This window comes from Equus caballus, chromosome 5, assembly GCF_041296265.1.
Source record: "Equus caballus isolate H_3958 breed thoroughbred chromosome 5, TB-T2T, whole genome shotgun sequence".
Taxonomy (NCBI): Eukaryota; Metazoa; Chordata; class Mammalia; order Perissodactyla; family Equidae; genus Equus; species Equus caballus.
Genome location: NC_091688.1, coordinates 23552268 through 23570072, shown reverse-complemented (window position 1 = coordinate 23570072; position 17805 = coordinate 23552268). Strand labels below are relative to the sequence as shown.

At 35.0% G+C, this 17805-nt stretch overlaps 1 protein-coding gene across 1 annotated transcript in view; it reads left to right on the top strand.

Annotated features, from left to right (window-relative positions):
* Positions 1 to 17805, top strand: part of PPP2R5A (protein phosphatase 2 regulatory subunit B'alpha) — a 71133-nt gene that overhangs the window by 38420 nt on the left and 14908 nt on the right. Inside the window, exons 3-4 of the mRNA XM_005609815.4 lie at positions 1861 to 1962; positions 14719 to 14811. Of these exons, the coding sequence (XP_005609872.2) occupies positions 1861 to 1962; positions 14719 to 14811 (195 nt within the window). The remainder of the gene's footprint in view (positions 1 to 1860; positions 1963 to 14718; positions 14812 to 17805) is intronic.

Genomic DNA, 17805 nt, shown 5'->3' with positions numbered 1-17805 from the left:
AGAGAAGAGCAAAATGTGTAGGAAAGTTAAATTTGTCCCTAATATACTAGTTGCGTTTTCTTTCATCACATTGTATTAGACCTGTTAAAAGAACTTAGGAAATTTTGGTTGTTTTTTTCGAGAAATGAAAATAAAAGGCGTAAAAAGTTTTAAAGATTAGCTATGGAGAGAACATTAATCAAAATGAATTCCAAAATGAAATCAAAAATCAAAATGAAATTCCAAAACTCCCATAGACAATAAAAAGTAAGTTTGAGAATATAAATATTGAATATTAATAGACTTCTTATTTTGTTTTTTGTGTTGTGTTTATTATTAAAAAAGTTTCAAGGGGAAACAGCAGTGTTTTCACTTACTGATTTCAAATGGTTTGTGTTCAGGAATTTTGAAAATCCTGGGAAAATAACCTTATTTTTATCTCCATAAAGTTGTTGATTTAGATATTGAAAGTAGTCCAGTATTTGAGTCAAATTATTCTGTAATTGCTGTATACTAATAAATTCTGGGATTTAATTTCTTTTCCCAAGTAAAAATTACATGTGTTTTGTCTTTTTTCTTTTTTAATTTCTGAGTACATAACTCTTTCTAGATAAGAGTGAAACCAGCTCACCCACTTAGTCCCTTAAAGGTTTTCTGTATATTTGTTATATACAGTTAATTTTATTGATGGCTGCAAGGTTAAGTTTTTCTTTTACTACCAACAATAATAAGTATGATCTCAAAGGCAAGTTATACCCTCTTATGTCATATATTTCCTTTTCAAGTTCTATCTATGACTTTCTGCCACTCTTTTGTGAAATTGATATCCATCAAACTATTTATTGGTTCTGCCCTCATGTATTGGCTTTGAGTTCTAGCAGATCAAATTTTAGGTTATTACTTTCTAAGTCTTATAGTAATTGACTGTGAGCGGTTATTCGGCCTACCCTAGATGCCACTTCATAAGAACAGTTGGAAATTTGCTTGCACCACCAAACACCCCTTGTCTCATTCTCTGTTCCCCAAATAGTTTATCTCAAATGACCAACCCCTCAATAGGATGGCCTTAAATGCTTACTAACCATTTGGTCTGTCAGTTTTTTCATCATTCTTCCAAGAATTGTGAGTTGGGACCACAATCTATCCTTTGCTAGAGAAAAAGAATATATATTTTTTACCTTGGTACTGAGACAGACAGTATGAAAGATGAAATTATAAATACTGTATTTCATTGAATCTAAAATGAAGAATCTCAAAGCACATCTTGATTTCAGAGAGATTAATATTTTTTTAAAAGGCTCAGTGTAGATGAAATATAGTAAATTAAATCATCATGGGGTGTTAGAAACTGTCTATAATAGCAGTGAAGGTATTCTACCCATTCCCTCCTCTTCCTTAGAGTGGTGTGTATGTATAAGAATGGTGATTTTTTACCAAACTCTTTTGGGTTGTAAGGTAAGTAAGTGACTGGGTTGGAATATGGAAGGAGTTGTGGGAAGATGAAAAGAATCAAGTTAGGGTTAGGAAGAGTTAGGAACTTTATGCTTTTCCCCCCAAAATTCCCTCCCCTCCCTCTTTTTTTTTTTTTTTTTTAAAGCAAACTTGGAAAGAACCGCATGTTTTAAGGAACAGGAATCCGGAGGTAATCTATAATCTTCAGTACCTTGGCATCTGAAGAAGTCAGAGTATGAGATAGAGAAAACAGAGAAACAAATGCCTGCCTTCTTCATATCTTGAAGAGGTTTATAGGTTTTGAACCAAGCTTATAGCCACAACATAACTTTTTTCTTAAATAAAATTATCTTTAAAATATTTTGTTTTTCACTGTTGAATTTAATTACACGACAAAGAACATAAATCTAAATTTGTTTTTCCTTACAGATCAGTGCTAACATCTTCCGTACTCTTCCTCCAAGTGATAATCCAGATTTTGATCCAGAAGAGGATGAACCCACACTTGAGGCCTCTTGGCCTCACATACAAGTATGGACCATATTTATGTATTGACGATTTTTATATTTACAATATTCTGCTGAAATCATGGTTCTCGCTTTTAGATCTGAGTGTCTATTTAAAATGTTTGACTTTTAGTATGCTTTATTAATATTATTTTCTTTTCCCAAAATGTTGTTTTTCACTTTTTTTATTGTGATAAAATACACTTAACATTTACCATTTGAAGCGTTTTAAAGTGTAATATTCAGTGGCATTAACATTAACAATGCTATGCAACCATCCCCACTATATCTAGTTCCAGAACTTTTTCATCACCCTAAATGAAACCTCCTTGTCATTAGCAGTCACTTCCCATTCCTCTGTCTCCATAGCCCCTGTAGATAACTGCTGATCTACTTTCTGTCTCTATAGATTTGCCTGTTCTGGATATTTAATATAAATGGAATAATATAATATGTGGCCTTTTGTGTCTGGGTTCTTTAACTTAGCTAGTATTTTCAAGGTTCATCAGTGTTGTAGCAATACTGCATTTTTTTAATGGCTGAATAATATTCCATTGTATGGATATACCACATTTTGTTTATCTGTTAATCAATTGATGAACATTTGGGTAGTTTTCTGCCTTTTGGCTCTTGTGACTAGAGCTGTTATGAATATTCATGTACAAGTTTTTGTTTTAATGTTTCCCATAAGTTTTGATATGTTTTGTTTTTGTTTTCATTCATCTCAAAATATTTTCTAATTTACCTTGTGATTTCTTTTTTGACTCATTAGTTATTTAGGAATGAGTTTAATTTCTGTGTATTTGTGACTTCCACATTTCTTTTGGTTTTTTTTTATTTTTGAGGAAGATTAGCCCTGAGCTAACTACTGCTAGTCCTCCTCTTTTTGCTGAGAAAGCCTGGCCCTGAGCTAACATCCATGCCCATCTTCCTCTGCTTTATATGTGGGACACCTACTACAGCATGGCATGCCAAGCAGTGCCATGTCTGCGCCTGGGATCCGAACCGGTGAACCCCGGGCTGCCAAAGCAAAACGTGCGAACTTAACCACTGCGCCACCGGGCTGGCCCCCCACATTTCTTTCTGTTATTGATTTCTAATTTTATTCCATTGTGATTGGAGAATATACTTGGAATGTTTTCAATCCTTTTAAATTTCTTGAGGCTTGTTTTATGGCCTAGCATCCTGGAGAATGTTTTATGTGTGCTTGACAAGATTGTGTATTCCGTTGTTGGGTGGAGTGTTCTGTAGAAATCTGTTAGGTCTAGTTGGTTTATAATGGTGTTCAGCTGCTTATTTCCTTGTTGATCTTCTGTCTAGTTCCAAACATTATTGAAAGTGAGATATTGAAGTCTTTAACTATTATTGTTGAATTGTCTATTTCTCTCTTCAGTTCTGTCAGTTTTTGCTTCGAATATTTTGGAGCCCTGTTGTTAGCTGCATATGTTTATAATTGTTATATCTTCCTCATGAGTGGCCCTTATTATAACCTTATCGTTGTAAATCTAGTAACACTTTCTGTGTTAAAGTTTATTTTGTCTGTTAGTTACTGTTTGCATGATGTATCTTTTCCATCCTTTTACTTTTAATCTTTCTTTGAATCTAAATTGTCTCTCTTGTAAACAGCATTGGTTGGATCATGGGTTTTTTAATCAGTTTTGACAGTCTCTGCCTTTTGACTGGAGTGTTTAATCCATTTACTTTTAATGTAATTATTGATAAGGCAGGATTTACATCTGCCATTTTGCTGTTTTCTATATATCTTATGTCTTTTTTGTTTCTCTACTTTTCCATTACTACCTTTTGTATTAAATAGGTATTTTCTAGGGTACCATTTTAATTCCCTTGTTTCTTTAACTTTCTTTTTTTGCGTTATTTTCTTAGTAGTTCCCCTGGGGATTACAATTAGCATCTTAAAACAATCTAGTTTAGTTGAATACTAACTTAACTTTAGTAGTATACAAAACTTGGGTCCAATATACCTCCATTCCCTACCCCCTCTTTTGTGGTATTATTGTCATACAAATTAGATCTTTATACATTATACACCCATCAACACAGTTTTGTAATTATTGCTTTATGCAGTTGTCTTGTAAAGCAGTAGAATAAAAGAGTTACAAATAAAAATACATTTATACCTTCTTTTATGTTTACCTAGGTAGTTACCTTTACCCATGCTCTTTATTTCTTCCTGTGGGTTTGAGTTACATAAGTGTCTTTTCATTTCAACCTGAAGGATTCTCTTTAGTATTTCTTCTAGGGTGGGTCTGTTAGTGATGAATTCTCATAGTGTTTATCTGGGAATGTCTTAATTTCCCCTTCATTTTTGAAGGAGAGTTTTGCTGAATGTAGAATTCTTAGCTAGTTGTCTTTTTCCTTCAACATTTTGAAGATGCCATCCTTACTGGTCTTCTGGTATCCATGGTTTTCTGGTGACAAGTCAGTTGTTAATCTTATTTAGTATCTCATGTATACGATAGGTTATTTTTCTCTTGCTGCTTTGAATATTTCTCTTTGTCTTTAACTTTTCTCAATTTGATTATGATGTGTCCAGATGTGGATCTCTTTCACTTTTCCTACTTGGAGTTCATTGAGCTCCAGTTAAGAGATCGTTGTTTAAATTAATATTTTTCATCAGATTTAAGTTGTTTTTAGCCATTATTTCTTCAACTATTTTTTCTGCCTCTTTCTTCTCTCCTTCTAAGACTTCCATTATGTCTGTGTTGATATGATTAATGGTGTCTCACAAGTCTCTGAAGTGCTCTTCTTTTTTTGTGCTTTCTTTTTTCTTTCTGCACCTCAAACTTCATTATCTCTATTGACCTATCTTTATGTTCACTTATTTTTTCTTCTGCCAGCTCAATAGTTTTTCGTTGTTTTTATGGAACAGCAAGTTCACCCAAATCCTCATTCTGCCATTCCAGAAGTCCGTCTCTAGAGCACAGCTTTTTGGTTGAGACTGAGGGAGGGGTTGTCTTCCTGCCCTAAAGGCCATCGTGTCACAACTCACTCTTCAGAATCATTGGAAAATTGGTAATAAAATCTTACCAATTCTTCCATTAAACCTTCCCTAACTAATTCTGTCTAGCTCTAACTGCTTCATTCAAACATCCCCTCAAATATGTGGCTTTAATATATCACCTAGGGTTCACGCAATGGAATCACGCTGGGGGGCCAGCCCCGTGGCTGAGTGGTTAAGTTCACATACTCCACTTTGGCAGCCCAGGGTTTCACCAGTTCAGATCCTGGGCGCGGACATGGCCCCGCTCCTCAGGCCATGCTGAGGTGGCATCCCACATGCCACAGCTAGAAGGACCCACAACTAAAAAATATGCAACTATGTACTGGGGGCATTTGGGGAGAAAAATTGGAAAACAAAAAAAAAGAAGCACATTGGCACTACCTCATTTGATACTGTAGTAACTAGAACTCTTTAGATAGAATTCAGGGTAGATCATCTTAAACCACTTATGCTGTATTATGAAAACTGTCATAAAGGTTCTGTTATAGGAGCTGGCCCCCTGGCCGAGTGGTTAAGTTCACACACTCTGCTTCGGCGACCTAGGGTTTCTCTGGTTCAGATCCTGGGTGTGGATGTGGCACTGCTCGTCAGGCCATGTTGAGATGATGTCCCACATGCCACAACTAGAGGGACCCACAACTAGAATATACAACTATGTACTGGGGGGATTTGGGGAGAAAAAGCAGGGGGAAAAAAAAGATTGGCAACAGTTGTTAGCTCAGGTACCAATCTTTAAAAAATGAATAAATAAATAAAAAGATTCTGTTATAGCTGTAAAATGTTATACTCACATGTTTAGTGTTTCTTTTGTGCATACTCCTATATCTAGTCTTTATGATCATTGATTTTTGACTATATACATTAGGTTTTATTTTTATTCCCCATATGTCTAGCTAAAATGCTCTGAGAATACTCAGATGACACCTTCAGTTTACAGATATTTTCATAGTTTTAAAATAAGGCACTGAGGGAGAAAGTAAAAATCACCACATTCAAAGGATTCTTGCATAATGCTTCAATATAATGACTTTTATATTTTTAAGATAATATTAATGACCTGAAATCTACAGGCAGGCACAACAAAGTGGGGGTTTTTTTGAGAATTTGATGTATCTGCCTCCATGTGACTAATACCGTTCATTTATAAGATTGCTGATCATGTGTAGCCAATTATATTAATAGCAACAATAGCTACCATTTATTGAGCACCTACCATGTTCCAGAGATAGTGGCAACTGCCTTATATACATTATCTCTTTTAATCCTTATAGTAATGCTATAAAGTAGATATTGTTCACCTTTTATACATAAACTTAGATGGAGCTAAAAGAGATTAAGAATCCTGCCCAAGATTATACAAATAGCAAGTGGCGGAATCAGGTTTATAGCTCGTATTACTCCAAAGTCCTTACTCTTAATTATTGAAAGTTTTACTACCTCTCCTAGATATAGTCTTTGGCCTTAAAATAGATATATATAAATTCTTATGAGGTTTAATTCATATCTTTTTAGCTTCATTATAACACCAATAAACTATATTTTCCAAATTATTTAACTAGCCATGATTTTTTTCTTTTTTAGCCCTCATAAGCGAATTTTTACAGGTATATACACAGGTATAGATGTCCCTTAGCTAAATGGAATAAAAGTTTATATATACAAATTCTAACAAGAGAATTATTTTCCTTGCAAAGTATGGTGAAATGGTGATGATTCTGGTGACAGACTTCTCAAATGCCAGTTTTGATACTTTTCTGTCTATATGACCTTGGTTAAGCTGCTGGACTTCTCTGCATTTCCTTTATAAAACTGGGATAAAGCAGGATTGTGTAAGGATTGAATGGGATAATGTATGCATAGAACCTAGCACAGTTTTTTAAGCTATACTGTCTGTTTTCTTTGCTCTCCCTTTTTTTCCTTAAAATATAGTACTTTTGGTATCTGGGAAGAAGTATACTTTTTTTTCTTATGGTTACCTTCATGCTGATACCTTTATATGATACCCTGGGTTCTCTCTTTTGTAGATAGTTTAATAGTTCTCTAGAATGAACAGTACTGAAATTAGCAAGTAGTCTCTTCTCCCACTTCATTCTACCCTGGCATCTAATATAAAGTAATATCCTTTTTTTTTTTTTTTTTTTTTTTGAGGAAGATTAGCCCTGAGCTAACTGCTGCCAGTCCTCCTTTTTTTGCTGAGGAAGACCGGCCCTGAGCTAACATCCATGCCCATCTTCCTCCACTTTATATGTGGGACACCTACCACAGCATGGCTTTTGCTAAGTGGTGCCATGTCCACACCCGGGGTCCAAACCAGCGAACCCCGGGCTGCCGAGAAGCAGAACGTGCGCACTTAACTGCTATGCCACTGGGCCAGCCGCTAAAGTAATATCCTTCTACTGTCACAGTAAATGCCTGTGTGGAAGTTTGAAGCTTTCTACTTTGCATACACTCTTCTCCATTCCCTCATCCTACTTCATAGTTTTGATAGCTGTATAGTACCTACATGGTTAGAACATCTACTGAAAAAAAAAGAACATGTAACTAGTTGTATACTATTCTTTCACCTTTATGCCCATCACTTATTAGTTCTACAGCTAATATATGTAATGTTTACTATCATTCCTTATGTCGAAGCTTCTCTAATCGTTTCTTGGTGATTTGGAACTCGTTCTTTAGAAGGATTTGTGGGAACATTATTCCCTAAGTTCCTACATGTTTAATAGCAGTTTGTAGTTTTTATTTTTAAAGATCATCTTGATTTGGTATAAAATCAACTTCTTCAACTTCTTTCCTTAAGTACCTTAAATATGGTATTCCGTTGTCTTCTAATTTCAGTCTGATTTTCCTTCCCTTATATAAAGACTTGGTCTTTTTGCCTGGATGCCTGAAGGATGTTGTTTCTTTAGTGGCCAATTGCTTTACTAGACTATACATAAGTGTTGATTTTTCTAGGTAAATCTCCCCAGTTGAATAGTGCTCTTTCACTATAAAAGTCCACTTTTATTTCTGAAAAGTTTTCTTCAATAATAGTTTTTAGTAATTTTTTTGTTCCACTGCTTCATTTCTCTTCTTTGGGGATGGCTGCTATTCAAATGTTGGCTCTTTGCCTCTATCTGTATCTCTTACTTTCTCATGAAATCTTTTTTTTTAATCTCTTTCTTCATGCTGTTAAATTGTTTTTATTTTTCTTCTTTCTACCCTCTTTTTCTGTTTTCCATTGCTCTAGTTGTAAGGCAAACTGACAGAGTGAATATTTAATTTTTCCAGCTTCAATAGTAGTGACAGGCATTGGGAAGGGAATGGGTGTTAGGTCAGCCAACCAACAATGCTTGCCACAGGCTAGAACCAGTGGAGGCAAGAGTCTGTCTTGAATACAATGAAAACTGACATATTTTTAATGACAGTAGAATGGATAATCAGCAACATCAGCTATTTTCTACGTAAGCCCCAGGAGGTAGAAAGGAACCCTGCTTTATATGTGGGTGCTAGGTATTACTTCAAATTACATTGTTTATTTTTATTTTTCCAGGACTTATATTTTTAAGTGGTCATTCCATTTTATTTTTATTATAAAAGACAAGAGAAAGAAATATATATTCTAAACTATTTGGGACACTTTAAGCAATAGTCTTCCTCATTATTTGTTTATTCACTCTGTCTAGCATATATACATCTAAATAAAATGGAAGAGTTGTCCTAGGGTTAGTTAAAGCTGATAAAAATTTTAAGACTTAGCAGCACATCAGAGCTTATAGAATTCGAAAATCTGAAGTGGAAAACTATTTTTTAGTAGTGTATACACAAGTTCAACTGAAATTTCAAGCACAGTTGGTGTAAAATAAGTGATATTGTATTTAATAATGCAGAGGTTTTAAAAGCATGAAATTCTCTTTAGCTAGTAAGTTATATATTTTAAATCACACGTAGTTGAATAATCTGAAAAAGTCTCCTCAGTCTTTGAATTTTTAAAAATAGTTTTTCCATTAAGATATTTTTGTATGTCCGTGGAAGTGAACAGTGGAAATTCAGCCAAATATTACACTTCCTATTTTTCACTGGTATGATTTGAAGTTTCCTTTAAATTCCCTGAAACTAGTGGTCCTTAACATTTTAGGAAGTGGTGAGTTGCTTTCAAAATATGATTTTTTAAAAATGGGTTTTCTCCCAAGACAAATACACAGACACACAAAAGAGATTTTTATACATCTGTGACCCCCTGTTTGAAAGGCTGTGCCCTAGATGTGTTTATAGTTTGAAATCTTGTTGGTAACTAAAATGTTTTTAGGTTTGTTTTATTTATTTATTTATTTTTTTGAGGAAGATTAGCCCTGAGCTAACATCTGCTGCGAATCCTCTTCTTTTTGCAGAGGAAGACTGGCCCTGAGCTAACATCCGTGCCCATCTTCCTCTACTTTATATGTGGGATGCCTGCCACAGCATGGCTTGCCAAGCGGTGCCATGTCCGCACCCGGGATCCCAACAGGCAAACGCTGGGCTGCCGAAGCGGAACAAGCGAACTTAACCGCTGCGCTACCAGGCCGGCCCCTGAAATGTTTTAGTTTTAAAATTTCGCAGTTAAATGGTCTAGGGATATCAGAAACTACTGAATAGTGAGTGAGCTGATTTCTAAGATTTGTCACTATATTGTTGCTATGTTGCTACATCATTATTTAATCATTTTATGTTTTTTTTTTTTTTAAAGATTGGCACCTGAACTAACAACTGTTGCCAATCCCTTTTTTTTTCACCCCTGCTTTTTCTCCCCAAAGCCCCCTGGTACATAGTTGTATATTTTAGTTGTGGATCCTTCTAGTTGTGGCATGTGGGATGCCGCCTCAGCATGGCCTGATGAGCAGTCTGTGTCCAGGATCCGAACCAGCGAAACCCTGGGCCGCCGAAGCAGAGCACACCAACTTAACCACTCAGCTGTGGGGCCGGCCCCCTTTTTATGTTTTTTTATTGTGGAATATTAAAGCTGCTCTGATAGATTATAGAGAGTTGTAGCACTGCAGAAATTTGCTCAATAAAAGTTTCTTTCCCTGTTGTGAATGCACTTTGAATCAATTCATCTGGAATTTTTTGTTTTGTATTAAAAGTTTACATTTTACATTAGCTTATTACATACTTGATGCTAAAAACTAATTTGGTAGCATAAAAAATAAACATTAAATTTAGTTAATGAGGGGAATAATCACAGTAATTTCAAAACTTTTCAAATTTTTATTTCCCCAACCCTTTTCATGAATTTTCTAAAAATATGCTAATTTACAGTTTATCTCTTTTTACATTTTTTCACACTCTGATGGAAATACTGATGAGCAATAGAATAATGGAATAAATGGAATTAAAAAACACAGAAGAAAAAAAGAAAGGCCATTTCAGCACTAGGGGATTGGTCATATCTTTTAATTTACTAACTGTAGTATTATATACTAATTATTAATGAACAACAGTTATAAATTACTTTTTATTTTCTTTCCTTCTTCCCAATATTATTGCTTTATATTTATTGAGGATGAACAAGATAGTAATTTTCTGTATACCTACTTTAGATAATTAGGGAGGATTAGCTACTGTGTTAATGTGGAATACAAGGGGATTGTGTAGTATTTCCATTTTCTTTTAGCAGTTGTTTTCTTTAGTGGCACAAATAACTAAGACGTAATTATGTAGGATAGACCTTTTTAAGGGATAACCTGTATTTTAGGGACTGAGGCTCTTTTTGGTTTGTATAATTAGAAATTTAAACTGGGGACATACATATTTCACGATGGACACCTTCACATTCAAATAGCTCTTGGCCAGATACTATATTTTAAATTTTTGCGCATTCTAAGAATAAAGAATGAGAGCCAGCCCTGATGGCCTAATGGTTAAAGCTTGATGTGCTCCGCTTCAGTGGCCCAGGTTCGGTTCCCGGGCATGGAACCACACCACTCATCTATCAGTAGCCATGCCGTGGTAGCAGTCCACACAGAATAACTAGAAGGACTTACAACTAGAATATACAACTATGTAGTGGGGCTTTGGGGAGAAAAAATAAAAAGAGAGGAAGGTTGGCAACAGGTGTTAGCTCAGGGTAAATCTTTCCCAGCAAAAAAAAGAAAAAGATAGGGATCATAGCCTGATAACATTAACATTTATATACAGAAACAGAAAAGGAACAGCTTTTATCCTTGTTTAAGGTTGAGAAACATTTCTATTACTTTGTTTTAATTGTGAATAGTTACTTATTGTTAATTATCCTTTAATTCTTATGGATAAAAGAGCAGAGGAAAAAAACTATAGACAGATCATATTTAAAGAATTAGAAGTTCATGCAGAATCTGTCCTATTTTTAAAATGATTACAGAGAAAGAAACATTCTCAAAGAACTAAGGTTTTGTGTTTTCCATGTACCAGGCAATGTTCTAGGCACTTAATATAAAATATTTCATTTAGTTTTGTATTTGTTAATTCTTACATGAATTCTTCCATATTTTAAATCAATTTTTAAAACTCATTTAGATTAGATTCCTCTTAATAGAGGTTGGAAAACATTCAGTCTCCATACTCCTTGAAAAGAGCCTTTTGTGGACTTGTAGATTATTAAACTTGCTTCTCAGTCTTTACCTGACATTTCCAGTTCCTTTAGCTTTTTGTATAGGTCTTATTTTCAGATACTTTAATCATCTGTGATGTTTTTGTTGTATCTTCTTCTAAAGTCTTTTATTGGTGAAGACCAGAATTTTTGTATATCTTATTTTAACTACCTTAGGAAAGACATGGTCAGTACTGAGTAGAATGGTAAGATTACCTGGTATTCCCTACACTTTTTCATTATCTTTCATCTTTTAGGGTATTCTTTTGGTTTACAGAAGTAGGAGGACCATACATTGAACATATATGAAGTTTGTCATTTTGTTAGAGAAATGAATCCATTGCTGAAAGTACCTGTTGTTCTTTGCAGCACTGTTTCTTAGATTCTTGGAGCAAATTATTTCTTCCTATAGAAGAACATAGAGAAACCTCAATAACTATACAGAAATACAGTCTCTCAACAACTATGATTTTCTTCATTCAGTATTTATTAAGCATCTATTGTGTTCCAGGCATTATTCTAAATATTGGGGGTAAAGTATTGAACTAATAAGCAAAACATTCTAGTGGAAAAGAATAAATAATAAATAAATAATACTATGTCAGGGTGTGATAAACATGAGAAAAAAAATAATGCAGGATAAGGGTGTAGAGAGAGTGACAGTGGGGACAGGGTGCCTTGTTATAGAAGTATCGTCTTAATTGTGCTGTACTGAGGATTTTCAGCTCTAGATCACTAGTGTTTGTACTTCTGTTTGGGATTACTCAGTATGTATTTAGATAACCTTTTGTCATCATCTCTTCAGTGCTGCTAAATTGGCTGCATAAAAGCAGTTTGCTGCTAATCTTGACTGATCACTTAATGGTCACCATGTCAGGTAAATGATGCAGGTGAAAACGATATAAGAAGTAATGCGTGGTATCTGTGATAGGCACAGGTTTCAACTGTGTATGTGATTTAGAGGATTCGGTTTGATGTGGAGCTTGATGTCCTGTAAGTCCTCCAGAAGGCGTGCTGTTACTCTCAAAACTGTTAATCCCTAAGCCCTATATTTCTGATGCAGATCTTAAGAGGTAGAGTATACAGGTTAATGCATGCCATACTTGACTCGTGTTTAACCTGGTCCCACCTGCCCACGAATCTTAAGTTCTGCTGAGCTAGGGATCTGCATGAAGATTCTCAATCTCTGATTCCTGCCCGCCAACCTGTACTCTACACCATCTTCTTCTCAAGACGTGTCCTTTCTTTCTATAAAAGCCCTATTCTTTCTTCTTCTTCTTTTTTTGATGAGGAAGATTGTCCCTGAGATGTCTCCTGCACTTGTAGTCTGTGCCATAATTTTTGTGTATATACCATTTTGTGTCTTTAGTTTTTGTTTTACCTCCCTAACAAGTGAACGAGCTTTTTAGAGCTGTATAGTGCCTAATATCTGTTTACACTATATGTAGCTAAAGGAAAACTTGCTGCCGCTACTCACAACACTTCTGACACCAAATGTGTAGATTTTCCATGCCAAGAAATTCTCCACTTCTCTACAGACAGCAACTGGGTGTCCTACAGTTTATTCATTTCTGACACTAACTACCCAGTGTTAGCACAGCCCCCACAGGTTAAGGGCTCAGTCCCACAAGACTGCCCCCTACTTTGGATGGCAGTTCCAAGTCTGTGCCTCCTGTACTTTTGACCAACTGGCTGTAAACCTGAGGTTCCCAGGACCCACTCCTCAGGTTTGATTATTTGCCATAATAGCTCACAGAACTCAAGGAAACATTTTACTTACTGTTACCAGTTTATTATAAAGGATGCAACTCAAGAACAGCCAAATGGAAGAGATGCCTAGGGTAAGGTATGGAGAAGGGGCTTGGAGCTTCCATGTACCACCCTCACAGCACCTTGATGTGTTCACGGACCCAGAAGTTCTCCAAACCCTTTTGTTTAGGATTTTTATGGTGGTTCCATTAGATAAGCATGATTAATTAAATCATTGACGGTTGAACTCAATCTCCAGCCCCTCTTCCCTCCCTGGAGGATGGCGGGTTGAGGCTGAAAGTTCCAGGCCCCTAATCACATCCCTGTTTCCTCTGATAACCACCCTTTATTCTCCTAGAGTCACCTCATTAGCATATACTCAGATATGGTTGAAAGGGGCTTATGAATAACAAAAGATGCTCCCCTCACCCCTTATCACTCAGGAAATTTCAAGGGTTTTAGGAGCCCTGTGCCAGTACCCAGGGATGAAAACCAAATATATGTTTCTTATTATATCACAATATCACAGTATTGGACATGAAAATAGGCACTGAGCAAGATGTGCCAGTGAAAATGTGTAGAGTCCATGAGACTGTACTAACTCTTCAGAGGACTGTGAGAATTTTTGTATATCTTTTTGCATATGTGTACCTCAAAGCAAAATTATATAGTTGATTAGGAAATTATAAGTGAAAACTTAATTGATATCAACTTTAATTTTTTCTTGCTCTATCTCTTAATTCAGACTTAACATTAAAAATTAGATGATAATTAGACCAGATAAGCATCATTCCTTTTGCATAGTTGGGCAAAAAGGCATCAAACATAACAATATTTACTCAGATCTCCAAACTGTCGTTAGCCTTAGAATATTATTGAACTCGTAGTAACCAAAATGTGTTATTCTATGGTAAATGGTAGGGCCCAGATCTGGTAGTGTTTTTTGTATGTTGGTGAGGTCTATAAGGTTAGTGAGCAATCTTTTTTTTTTCTCCTTTCTGTATGTGGCCTAATTGGCTATCTGAATGTTTATTGAAAGACTCTTTTTACTTTGGGATCTAATCCTCCTTTTTTATTTTTAGGGCACCAGATTGATATATTGTTTAATAGCTAATAAATTAAGGCACAGTTTGGGCTAAACTCTTGCCTTTTATAGCTGTTAGTTTGCAATAAAAAAGAAACTTTAGTGTATTTGCCTTTCTTCTTGAAAGATGTGGTTGTGATGGAAGCAGGTTGAACTAAACATTACTTTAAATTCTGATTTTGTGGTAGCAAGTGAACATTTGCTATTACTTTTAAGATACTTGGCACTTTTTAAGTAGAAGGCCTACTATGACTTCTAGTTTATTCTCTGGTGCACAGACATCCCTTCCTGAGCCCTGTACTTAGATGATTTGGTTCATTAGCTTTTATTTGACTTTTTCTCATAGTTGGTGTATGAATTCTTCTTAAGATTTTTGGAGAGCCCTGATTTCCAGCCTAGCATTGCAAAGCGATACATTGATCAGAAATTTGTACAACAGGTAAGGAATTCTTATGTCTTAAATTTTCTTATGTTCACCTTAACAATGTTTTATTAACTTATGGTTAAAATAGAGTAGTTTTTCAAAACTTTAATGGTTTATTTCAATATAAGAGCACTTAATATTCTTTCCAGGCAATTAGGATAAAAGTGAAATAGCTTTGAGAATAAAAGAGTGTTTTAAATTAAGGGCGAGCTTCTAATGAAGTCAGTCATGTTATCCTATCCAATCTTAAATTCTCATAGTTATTTTATAAAGACCAGAAAAGCAAGCCTTTCTGGAATATCTAGCTGAGAAAGTTTGGTATTGACCATTCAATCTAAGGGCAAACTTTAAAAAAAAAATTTTAAGTCTTTGAACTTGAACTTGACATATGTTTTAAGCATTGTGACTTTGAAGTGACAGAGAGGGAAAAAATAGAAATGGAATCCTTGTTAGGAGTTTGGGCTTTAGGCTCCTTTCCTGTCATCAGGTATCACTTACCTTCCCTTTTCCTTTCTCCTTCCTGCCTTAACATTCTAGCCACCCAACTCCTGAACCACAAATAAAATGGGATCTTTAAGAAGAAAAGGAGATAGAGTTAAACATATGTGATACCTTCTTTCTTTTTTTTTAAGATGATCCTGAGCTAAGATCTGTTGCCAATCTTCCTTTTTTTTTTTCCCTCCCCAAAGTCCCCAAGTACATAGTTGTAAATTCTAGTTGTATGTCCTTCTGGTTCTATGTGGGATGCTGCCTCAGCATGGCTTGAGGAGCCGTGCTAGGTCCATACCCATGATCTGAACCAGCAAACCCTGGGACGCCAAAGTATAGCATGTGAACTAAACCACTCAGCCACAGGGCCAGCCCCTTTTCTTTTTTATAAATTGGTCAGCTCTTTTTGGAACTTGCATACTCAAAATTAATTTCTCAGAATATGTTCATTTTTATTTTTATTTTCAAAATCTTTTCAACAGTTTAAAGGCCTCTTTTTAACTACATGGAATTGGCTGGCCCTAGATGAAACTAGGAAGTAGACTGAACCTTTTTAGGTCCATTTTCTCTTTTGAAATACTTATCAGTATGTAAGGTCTCATAGGAATTTGATGCCCTCCTCTTGTAGAGTTATTTGCATTTTAAAGAAAGGTAGGAGATGAATGAAAGGGTAGTAATGAACCCAGTGCTGAGGCCAGGATTAAAATCATTACAAGAACCTTTCCTACCCTCTTATCATGGCTCTTCATGAACTATGAAGAAATATTAAATGTGTGTTAACAGTAAAATGTACATTTCAGTCACAAGTAAAAATAATCAGATTAAATGGAGCTATGTTATTTACAAATGAATAATTGTAATTACAATTTGTCTTTGTAATTACATTTGTAATTACAAATGAATGCATATTTATTTCCTTCTGTAGTTCTTATGTGCTACAGAAGGAGTACAGTATATTAACGAACTCTAGTAATGCCATATTAAATTGTATTTAAGATAGTAGCAGGTTGAGGGGAACAATTGCCTTAGTGCTTCGTCAGTCTGGAGCTTGAGGTCTTTAGGCTGCTGGATTATTCAGTGAGTTTGAGGGGGAACGGGAAGAAAACTGGTAGGGTGGGGTCCTTTTTCCACCTTCTACTCTGTCTGCATTATCTGAGAAGCCAAAGCCCAATAATTTGTTTTTAGCAGTATGTATCTCTGTGCTTTTACAGATCAGAGGTATTCTTAGTGTGCTGCTTTAATAAATAGTATGTATGAGAATTCTCAGCTTTTGTATTTTGATATTATTTGATTTAGTGATAAGTTTTTTAAGACTTAGAAGTATAGGAGAAAAATCTAAAGTATAAATTTGAACATTCGTTATTTCAAGGGAAGAAAACAATTGCATAATTCCAGGTTATGTTCAAATCATAGGATTTCAGAAGAAAAAAGGAAGCTAAGAATTTTTGAGTGCTTTTTATGTACCAGGCACTGTCCTTGTGTGCTTTTGTATAAAGAGCTAGACCATGTCCAATTTCACACAGTTAGTAGGTGGCACAATCAGGATTTGAACTAGACTCTCTAAGCATGATATTAGCTTCTCTTAAAAAAAGAATTGGTTTCAACCCTCCTCATTTTGTCAGTGCAGAAACAGGCTCAGAGGTTATGAATTACTCTTAAAAAGCACAGTTAGATATAAGTATCAGAGCCAGAATAAGAAACGTAGTCTCCTGGATATTAGTTTTGTGTGTTTTATTATGTGAATATTGTTTTTCTAAGGGCCCCTTTTATTAATTTGAAAGCATATCTTCTAAGTAAACCTAACATCAGAAACTTGAATTTTGAGTGTCTTCAGTGAGTAGTGTAACCATTTTTAATCAGAATAATTTTAACTGAATTTATTAGGTATGTTAACATAAATTTTCATGCTTCATGGATATTTTTTTGCTGGAGCCTCATGCAATACTTTAATAACCTAGTGAACAAAGAAGGTAAACTATAAGCAAAACACTCGTTTAGGGGTATATAAATATGACATAAGTCATCACCACTGTCACAAAATATCCACTCTAGTAGAAGAGATACACATGTAAACAATTACATATAATTCAAGACAGAATGGAAAAAGAACTTCTGATGAGGTGCAGAGCTTGCCATCTTGACTGTAATTGTCAATACCAAAGTACAGAACATAAAATTCCTGGATGACTTCATAGGTAATTATATCCTATAAGAGAGATTATTTTATATTTTTTCCTAAGAAAATCCAATGTTTCATTTAAAATACAGTAATACTTGTTTTTGACAGAAGAGATTCCGTTTCTTTACCATTTTATAATGGAAGTTTGAGCTTTTGACTTCAGATTTTTCAAAGAGGTAATCTTTATCTTCCTTGGCTGAAGAGTTGTGTAGAGGTTTAGGAAAATGCTGATTTGGCCAGTTTGAACTGGTTTAAAATTTTTTAGCCATTTGCTAAGCTGACTTTAAATAAAAATCTGTGGCCTCCTCTTTTTATTTCATGAGTGATTTCCACTCTATTAG